The sequence below is a fragment of the Glycine max genome, chromosome 15 (assembly GCF_000004515.6).
Source record: "Glycine max cultivar Williams 82 chromosome 15, Glycine_max_v4.0, whole genome shotgun sequence".
Classification (NCBI taxonomy): Eukaryota; Viridiplantae; Streptophyta; class Magnoliopsida; order Fabales; family Fabaceae; genus Glycine; species Glycine max.
The window spans coordinates 49,666,347-49,676,830 of record NC_038251.2 but is presented as its reverse complement, the minus strand read 5'-3'; the positions used below and the strand labels follow the sequence as shown (position 1 = coordinate 49,676,830).

General features: G+C 32.0%; 1 protein-coding gene across 1 annotated transcript; it reads left to right on the top strand.

The window, feature by feature from the left end:
- Positions 1 to 1,061: 1,061 nt before the first annotated feature.
- On the top strand, positions 1,062 to 7,879 carry LOC100818291 (polyadenylate-binding protein-interacting protein 9). The gene is made up of 10 exons (XM_003546721.5): positions 1,062 to 1,759; positions 2,640 to 2,750; positions 3,060 to 3,104; positions 5,254 to 5,326; positions 5,430 to 5,542; positions 5,913 to 5,972; positions 6,173 to 6,220; positions 6,309 to 6,377; positions 7,412 to 7,473; positions 7,565 to 7,879. The coding sequence occupies exons 1-10, from the start codon at positions 1,508 to 1,510 to the stop codon at positions 7,620 to 7,622; spliced, it is 891 nt and encodes a 296-aa protein (XP_003546769.1). The 5' UTR covers positions 1,062 to 1,507; the 3' UTR covers positions 7,623 to 7,879.
- Positions 7,880 to 10,484: the final 2,605 nt, after the last annotated feature.

The following is a 10,484-nucleotide window of genomic DNA, read 5'->3' as shown; positions in this document are numbered from 1 at the left end:
ACAAATATGTAAAATAAAAGTAAAGTATATATTATTAATTGAAAAAATTAGTTTAAAATTGTAAGATATTCTAATTTAAAAGTTTGATCAGCATAATTTTTTTTTTGTCTTGAATAAGAAATTACATATATCTTCTAACTCATTGTGAGTACACTAAAAACTTTCCCCATTTTGTCAATCCTATGGATTGACCAATATAACTTCTTTTTGAGATATATATAAAATTTTTATATGATCAATTAATTAAAATTTTTTAATTGTGACTTTTAAAATAAGTATTACAAAAATTAATAATTTTATAATGAACCCAAAGTATCTCCTATCCAAAAGTTAGAGATGATTTTTTTTTAAGTATCAAGATCTATTTAAGATACTATTATTTTTTAACAAATGTTCTTTTATATACTTAAACCTAAAATTTAAACTCCTTACCATATATTTAAAAAACATAATTATCCGTTAATTATGTCACTTTTTCTTGATTAATTATATATATATATATATATATATATATATATATATATATATATATATATATGATGATTTATAATTAAATCAGTTTTTTTACAATATAAGTACATTCTGATTAATTTCTTAATTTAAATCATTGATAGGTGTATTCTTACTTTTTCACTTTTTATATCTACTAACTTAAAAATAAATTAGAGTTTGTTTTTATTTCTTTATGCAAAATTAGTAGAACAAATAGGCACTCTTAATACTATTTGACATGTTAAGATTATTAGCAGAAGCCCAATCAAAGAATTTCCATACCAATCTAAGAATTTAATTTCAATATTATTATATTTTATCTAATCAACAAATTAGAAATAACTTTAAATATAATTTTTAGACTAATTATTATTACTATTATATTAATAGCGAAGAATCTTAGCATTTATAACAATAAAAAAAAGTTCAACAAATAAAAAAACCAAATATTAAAAGTATTTATACAATTAATACATTCTAATCAAATTTAATAACTAAAAATCCAAAGACTTGTATTTTCAAAATTAAAAAATTAGAAAGAAAAAACCCACACAGCACAAGCAAAGGCCAAGACAGAGTAGCTAAAGCCAAAGCCTATGCTATTCCAAACACCACCTCTACTCTCTCTCTCTCTCTCTCTCTCTCTCTCTCTCTCTCTCTCTCTCTCTCTCCTCAGCTGTGTGATGATTCATTTCTAAACCCTAATTGTCCTTGTTTCCATTGCTGCTTCATTGTTTTTTAAGCAATTCCGAGCATTGATCAAATGGGTTTTGGTTCACTTCCAATTTTCTGAAACAGCGTACTCTCAAAAAAAATATCTGATCACATTTTCTACTTCTGCAAATTCTGCATTTTTTTCCCTCTCTTTCTTTCTGGGGTGTCTGCAGAACAAGGGAATCTCACAGATTCCTTGTGTTTCTCTTTGGTTTCCGGTCTCAAAATATCAGCTTTTGGATTTTTAGTGTTGCAAATTGTTGAGGGTTTTTGTGGGGTGGTGGCTTTTGTTTGATTTTCCATGGCTGCGGTTGCTGAGATTCCCGCTGATGCCAACAAAATGGACTCAAAACCTAAGGCTGAATCTGAATTCAGTGTGCAGAAGCTGGTTGACATGTTCACAAAGTTGAATCCTTTGGCGAAGGAGTTTTTCCCTTCATCATATTCTCCCAATCATGATAATCGCTTTCAGGGCTTTAATCAGCTCTCACCAACCCACTTTCTGGTCAGCACTAAGCCCTCTGCTGATGAGAATTTCCCGAACAATCGAAGGGTAGGATTGTTCTGCCTTTGATCTCACATTTTTCGGTTTTAGTGAGGGTTTTTGCAGGGTTGTGTCGTCAATTTTGTGTATGGAAATTTGATACTTAATTAAAATTTTCATGTGACAATGTTTTTGGCTGGTAAAGACAGAATTTTAATGAATTTAGTGAAAGACCGTGCATGGGAAACCAAATAGCAATTACTGTTAATCCAGAAAGGAAAAAAAATTCACAAAGGAAATTCCAATTGCACCACCTAAGAGAAACGGCACCGTAGCGGAATGTCAATATTGCTTTGAAACAATCTTAATTATTCAGTGAAGTGCCAATATTTTTGTGTGGCTATAAATTCTAAATTGGGATGAATTGAATTGAGTCTCTGGTATTTGATTGTAGTTATATACATCCTATACGAATGGATGTTGTTTTTCCATGTTATATTTGCATGTTTTGTGTTTATTATAGTCATGGCTGGCAACTAAAATTGTGAATGCAATACTGCAGTTTGGAAGCTTTATGCAATGCATTGTGACCACAATTGTGGCTGCATTTGCCTGCAATCTTCTACAATTTCAGTAATCACAACACAGCTAGACAAATTTTTGTTTTTCTCTTCAATTTACATTGTAGTTTAGTATGTTTTTCAGATTTGTGGCACTACCTACAAATTTTGTCGTGTCTGTTATCCGTCCTCATGTTGTACAATTAACTCCAAATTGATTATATGACACGTATCATGCTACGATGGGCCTATAACATTTTATTTATGCGAAGATTCCAGTTTCTGTTGAAATGATTTGAATGATATCATTGATGTGGCATTTTATGTGCAAATTAATCCTGATGCCAATTGCGTTTACTGAAAATTTTCACTTTTGTCATCTCTTGCAGAGAAGAAATAGTTTTAACCAAGGAAGGAGAAAGGTGAGTGGAAGATCACTAAAGGCTCAGAGAGAAGATAGCATTAGAAGAACAGTATATGTTTCTGAGATTGATCAGCATGTAAGTGAATTGAGAATGGCATGAATAAAATTTTATCTTGATTTAGTGTGTTTAGCATTCCATATAAGGCATATCAATGAGTTTTACGTTGGCTGTTGAGGGTCTAGCACAATCCTCCTCCTTTACCCGGGCTTGGGACTCACTATGATTTGGTCTTTAACCAAGTTGAATGGCGTCATGTGAATTGTGATCCATATAGCCGATCTCACCTAATGTGATTTGGTCTTTTGTTGTTGTTGTAGTTTGTTTAGTGTTCTGTTCCAATCATAGATAACAGAATTATTTTAACAGTCTTTTGTCCTGGTGTAGGTTACTGAGGAGCGGCTTGCTGCTTTATTCAGCAGCTGTGGACAAGTAAGTTATCAGCCTTGATTGATAGCTTGATTACTCTTTCTTAGTTTAAAGTTAGGTACAAATATTACATTGGTTAATAAATTTAAACTAGGGTATTTGTTTGCAGTATTTTAACTTTTTCTGTGCAACTATGTTTTGTGATTGTCATATGTTACCATTATCTTTTCTATGGTTCTCACCTAGCTTTATTTGTCATTTATTTTTAAACTCTGCAAATCCTAGGTTGCTGGAATTTCTTTTTCCCTCACATTGTGCCATATGCTAAGCATTGCCAACATTTCCCTATCCATCTTGATACTCTCTTTTGTGAGATTTTAGCTCTGTCTACTTTCCACACAGTTGGCTGCACTATGCCTCTTAATGGAGCATGGATCAGACCTATTACATGAATGAACTCTTCACTCCATTTTCTGCTTGATTTTTGCTGTCATTTTCTTCAGTCGGCTATCCAAAGCACTTCTTTCTCTTTCTCTTGTTTCAATTTACAGCTACAGTTATTCTTGACTATGCTAATCTGTGTTAGTTATGAGGTTTTGGATGCTGTTATTGGTATATTTTTTCCATTTAAACCCATTCAATTTGTTTGGACCTGATATAACAAGATCATAGAACTGATATGAAGATTTTTTCTTTAAAAAACTGCCTCTGGCTTGTTTGGGAATATTTCATTGCTATCTAGAAATAAATTTCTTTTGCAAAATCATCTGTTGTAAATGGTACATATATGCATTCACTGAACATATATATATATATATATATATATATGACTAGATTATGATATTAGTTAGAAATCTCAAATCCTTACGAAAAAGGAAATTGTAATCTGTTCATCTGAAGGAATCGTAATTATTTATTGCTTTCTTTGACCTTCTCAATCTGATTATGATTCCTTTTGAGTTTGTGTTCATATATTTATCTTTATTTAGTTGTGTAGAATTAAGAATTCCACCACATGGAGGATAGTTTTATTAAAATAGGTAGAGGAAGACAGAAGAAAACTTTGGTCTTTGATAGAGCCCAATGGTTTTGTTAATCCATGACTGTAGTTAATAGTGCACTATAGCACTGCTATTGTTGCATCACATGGCCTGGCTGTGATGAAAAGGGGCATTGCATTCCATTTTTTGTGCAGTGACAATAGTAGCCTGAACGGAGAGCAGGTAGTGGACTAATTGCGACCGTCACTATTGTTAGCAGACCATTAAATCCCTGTTTTAATATCATATGCTCAACTACCCCTGATTGTTAAGGTGAATTTTGAATTTTCACATGTTTTCCCCCGACAGAATAAGTATTGGACTCAACACTCTTCATTCTTTGAAGCTCTGTTCCTTTTCACTACCCATCTCTGGAAGTTGATACACTTCCTGGCAAATCCCTTGCTTCTCCAGTATTGCCCTAACATGTTTTTTGGATGCCATTTAACCTCTGTTGAGTCTTCTCCGTCTTGACCCTGGTGACAATAGTTCTTGCTCACAGGCCACCCTTTGTTTTTTGCTACAACTTCTTCCAGGATTCCAATCTGTGTTTCTTTTTCACACAGACAAATTCTCTGTCTATCCTCTATCCTGTTTCTTTTTCTTTCGATTGTAAATTCTGTCCTTTGGTGCAGCCATGGCATTGTTAGTCAAAACTAGTCCAACAGAGCACCTCCGCCTCAGCTTTAGTTTCTTCCCTTCCCATCGTTATTGACTTCTTAATTATAGCTTCCATCCTACAATCCGCTATCCCATCATAGTGTTATTGGGGTTGGCCACTCCATGCTGCAATCCAGGATTGACTATGTTTTACCCCACCCCATGGGATAAGGCTTGGTTGCTGTTGTAATTAAGTAGATTTCACTTATTCACCGGTGAAATGGGTTCATCTTTCTTGTATATTGACTGGCACACAGCCTGCTAATTTTTAATTTTACATGGTCCTTTTTCTTTGACATATCAAGATCTTCACTAGCAGCAGTAGTCACTTGGAAGAATTTATAAGAAATTTGAATGCGCTTCCTCACCTTTCTATCTGATGCATGTTGTGGTACAGTAATATCTCTCCTCTGGCTGAATATCTAGGATTTAAATTTGAAAGATAAATCTTTTGTTATGATTATTACCCTACTTAGGCAGTAATGATATTTATTGTGTCATTTGAATTGAAGGTAATTGATTGCCGAATTTGTGGTGATCCACATTCTGTTCTCCGTTTTGCTTTTGTTGAGTTTGCAGATGAGTGTAAGTCTTGTCCTGAAAATCCTACTCACTTCAAATTCTCCTTAACACACAGACTTATTTTTTTAACCAATATCATGCAATTTTCATGAATTTGTGTTTACAGATGGTGCAAGGACCGCTCTAAATCTTGGTGGTACTGTGCTTGGATACTATCCAGTCAGGGTTCTTCCTTCAAAAACTGCCATTCTTCCAGTGAATCCTACATTCCTCCCTAGGGTATGAATACTTTCTGATCCTTTTTATACATAAACATAGTGTTAGATGTAGTTTTGCCCTTTTGCTGTATGATAGGAATTATTTGACTGATTTAGACATAGTTATGATGCCTACAGTTGTTCAGCATTGTTGAAAGATTTCATGTTTACCATCTACTTTTGTTTTGCGGCATGATTTCTATTATCTTCCAGTCTCCCTTTTATGTTATATTTTTCTCTTTTCAATGAAAGTTTTCTTAAAATTTGAAAGAGCTTGTAATCTATTGATAACTGATAACTATAGTTTCATTGTGTATGTGCTACTTTGATACTATACTTTCATTGTTCAAAATCTCTGGTCTACTAAATTTTCTTTCTTTTGTAACATACAGTCAGATGATGAGCGTGAAATGTGTGCCCGGACTGTCTATTGTACAAATATTGATAAAAAGGTATATTTACTTGAGAAATTAAAGAACATATTTTTGGTAAAACTATTTAATTTAGAAATGGTATTGAGTATTTACTTAATTTGGTATCTTTAATATGTTTACTAGGATAATTATAATACATGCATCTATGGTTTGCATAGATGAATATTGGAGTTAAATCTATTGATGCTTTATCACATTTCTCTCAAATATGAGTGCAGGTTTCTCAAGCTGAAGTGAAGAATTTTTTTGAATCAGCTTGTGGCGAGGTTAGACCAGAAAATCATTGTTTCATGATATATGTTGGATCATATTTATGTCATAAATTTTCATTTACATTGCCATTCTATTTTACAGGTTATGCGCCTGAGGCTCTTGGGGGACCACGTGCATTCAACTCGAATTGCTTTTGTGGAATTTGCAATGGTAAGTCTTTGACTATACTAGTTGCCATTAATTGGCTGCACATAGTTTATGAGAATAACTGCATCACGAACAACTTATTCAACCTATGTTGATTATTTTATGGATTCTTTGTGGTTCTATTCACTTTTGTAATTCTTGGCAACTGTAACTATTCTATAATTTTTATTTTCACAATTTTTATCTTATGCATTTTGAGCCCCATGTCTTTCCCAATGGATAGTTTCTTTCAAGCTATCACCAGTATTTGTGTTAGGGAGAGAGGGAGACCTAGGATCACATTAAAGGAAACTTTTATGAGAGAGCTCACGGTGAATAATATCCTTGAGAATTTGGTCTTTAACTGAGCCCAATGGTATCATGTGATCCATGTAACCAACTTCACCAAGTGGGATAAAGTTTTTGTTGTTTTATGCACAAGTATGTGTTAAAGTTCTCACAAAGTGTATCTGTTTTATTTATTGTATAGACATTTACTGATTCAGTGATTTGTTAATTTACGACTGACTTCCCCCTGCACAGGTAGAAGGGCAGTTTATATTCAACCAACATGTGGTCATGAATCTACCAAACTTTCATTTTCGTGTTTTTGATTTGTAATATGTAAAAGAGTAAAATGTTCAAGGAATTAGTCTCTTTTAAAAGAATCAGCTATTACTAAGAATTTAGTTTTTAACCTTGCAAATATTGTTTATTGTTTTACTTTTATATACCTAAAAGGGGTATGGATGAGTTAGATTTCATTGAGCTCCTGTCCTGTTCTTGTCTTCTTGAAGCATAGTTGTTAACTAATAGGGGATTTCACAAAAATGGTCTTCCTTGGTACAAGCATGCACAAAATTTTGGTGATCTATGATTCTATGAAATCATCAAAATTTTCTCTCCTGTTTTGTAAAACATGTCACAAGAACATTTACACATGCATCATTAAAGAATTTAATGATTTCTTTCGTGATGTGCTGTTAGTGGCATTTACCATGTTAACTTGCACAAGAGGAACCATTATCTTGGCTGACTTTGTTTTTCTTCTTGAGCAGGCTGAAAGTGCTATTATTGCACTAAACTGTAGTGGGATGCTCTTGGGGACCCAGCCAATAAGGTTTGGTGCCTTTACTGAAGCATAGTTTTTGTTATGCAAGTTTCGACTAAAATTTGTTGATTCATATTTGATTTTCATTCTCATTCTGTAGGGTGAGTCCTTCAAAGACTCCAGTGAGGCCAAGGGTCACTCGTCCGGCGTCTCATTAACTGATCGTCTTCGTGAAAGATTTGTGAGTGGATATTTGCTTCAACTTTCCAGTTGAGACTTGTGTAGAAAGGGTGGTGAAACTTCCCTTTGTTTGTTTCAGTATTTCCATCCTTTTTCTGTCAACAGCAGTTACTTTTTTGTTACCAGAGCTTATAACTATCATGCACTAGTTAAACTTCCTAGCATCCAGTCTTTGATTGTGAAGTATTTATACCGCATCTACATTGAAATGGTCTAGTTTCAGTTTTTTTTGTTACTCGGAGCTAGTACTAATCGTACTTTAATTTAGCTTGAATCTTTACTCGGAGCTAGTACTAATCGTACTTTAATTTAGCTTGAATCTTTTGCACAATTACAGTCGTAAATATTTGTGAGTTCAGTTTGTTTAGCATCTAATTAGGGCAAACGTTCAAACAATAAAGATTTGTGAGTGTGAAGATGTGATTTTGAGTTCCCTCAAATTAAAAAGGTAGGTGCACATTAAAACATGAAAAGGATTATATGACAAATAATTTGTAATTATAGAATGAGTTTATTTTTTATACACCACCAATATAAAGATTTTTACATGTCAATCGATTTGAAATTATAATTTTTAAAGTAGTCACTATAATTATTATTTTTAATTTTGGTAAACTATGATCTGATAATGCTGTAAAAAATACTTATATGGTAAGTGTATTTTTTATACACCATCAATATAAAGATTTTTACATGGATCAATCAATTAGAAACTGACATTTTAAAGTAGTCATTACATTTTTTTTATTATGATAATCTTTGATCTGCTAATATTGTAAAAAAAATACTTATATTTTAAGTATATTTTTTATAACCATTATAAAGATTTTTACATGGTCAATCAATTAGAAATTATGACTTTTAAAGTAGTCATTACAATTTTTTTATTATGGAACTCTATGATCTGATAAAAAATCCATATATTGTAAGTGTATCTTAATTTTTTAATTAAATACTAATAAGTCATGATTGTGGTGCAGTATGTAGTAAGCCACTTTATAGAATTAGTTTAATTACTTTTAGCTTTTTTTTAATAAACTGTCTCAAATAATTTAATTTTGACAGCACTATTTCAACTAGTTTATAAAACTAAATAAATTGACTTATAATTTATCGGTTAATTTATTAATCAATTTTACTAAATACTTTCAATTTAATCAATTAGTTTATAAGCTTTTAGCCATAATTGTTGGACTCAGTTGGGTTGATTTGTTGGCTCGAGGACCGGTCACTCATCTGGTCCTGACTTCACACAATCCGGCCTCGAACCGGTGACTCAATGACCCAATTGACTAGCGGGTCAAGTATTTTTGAGTTTTTTTAGTTGAACATCACTCATATTAGAAAATTTAATTTATATTTTACAATTATGTTATTTATAGATTGGCTTATTTGTTTTATCAAGCATAACCGCATCTTAAAATTTGAAGTGATAAAGTTGTTGTCATTTTTTATTTTATCTTGACTAATTCGTATGTATGTTAAATTATATCTGTCACAATAATGATATATATTTTAAATTCTAGCTTAAGGTTATTTATATTGAATTATGAACAAATATGTTACATTTTCAAAATTTTAAACAAATGCATAGCTATACATGCTTATAAATATGTTGAATTTTATTAAATTTTAAATCTTAAATGTACAAAATTACATGATATTAAATAATTTAAATTTTTTTTAGTATAAACCCGTTCATGCGGATCAACTGATGATTCACTAGGTTGACTTTTGTCCCAATGACCTAGTACTCCGACCAAGTTGATAATTGGTCCCAATTTGATAAGATTGCCTTTAGCTTTTCAACTCTTTCTTTTTCCTTGTGCATATATTATTAAATTCTGTGGCATTGGCTCATGCGGTTGATCTTTGTTCTGAAACAAATTGGAATGTATCATTGCTTAATGTACTTTATTTGGGAAACCTGTACCTCAACATTACTCATGATTAAGCAGCATCTCCACTTATTTTTGAGAATATAGGTACATATGCAGGTTTGGTTGGACCAGTAAAACCACTGGTTATAAGAACTACTATGTTTGTGAGCAGAAGGAAAGGTCCCCTACAGAACATGCATAAATATCTGATTCTGAACATAACACCTTTTTATCAAATTTTTTAATGTAAGATGCATAGCATCAATCCCTGTGTGATATCTACAGTGCTGTGTGGTTCCTTTTGGCAGTTCTCCTCCATCTTTGATTCCCACTAAAGCTGGAATTGATTCTAATATCTAAATGCTTTTTTGGAAACGTTAGGATGCTAATGGATAAATGAGTTGTATTAATTAAAAATTTAGATATGGAAAACATGCTAGGGTAAAGGTTGATACAGGGACAGTATCTGATTATTGTCGAATGTATTCATTTAATTTGCTGGGCAAAATTAAAATGGAAAATTTTTTAGGATGTTGTTAGTGGGTAAACCGGAAGTCTATTTGTACTTTACACATTATTTTGTTAATAACTAATATTCATTAAAAATTTGAGAGGTTGCTTTTAGTGAATTTTTTTGTTGCTTTTAGTGAATTTTTTTGGGCAAATAGTTACTTTTGTCCTTCAATATGTAATTCGCTGACAAATGCGTCCTTGAAAGATAAAAATACAAAATTTAATTGCTCAAAGTATAAAAAGTGTGACAAATATGTTCGGCCGTCAACTTTCTTCCGTTAGCATTAATAAAATAGCTTACGTGGCATGGAGGAATAAATTTGTCGCTGAAATGATTATCAACATGGATTGTCAGCATAAATGCATATTTGTCATAATATTTTTTTGACTTTTTGTCTTCTCACTCCATTGACAAATATGAAAAATAAAAATATAAAATTTAGTCCC

Coding starts and splice junctions, on each gene's coding strand:
- LOC100818291 (XM_003546721.5), top strand. CDS start 1,508: ATGGCTGCGGTTGCTGAGATTCCCGCTGATGCCAACAAAATGGACTCA. Junction 5,543..5,912: donor ATCCTACATTCCTCCCTAGG/GTATGAATACTT, acceptor TGTAACATACAG/TCAGATGATGAGCGTGAAAT. Junction 6,221..6,308: donor TTGAATCAGCTTGTGGCGAG/GTTAGACCAGAA, acceptor TCTATTTTACAG/GTTATGCGCCTGAGGCTCTT.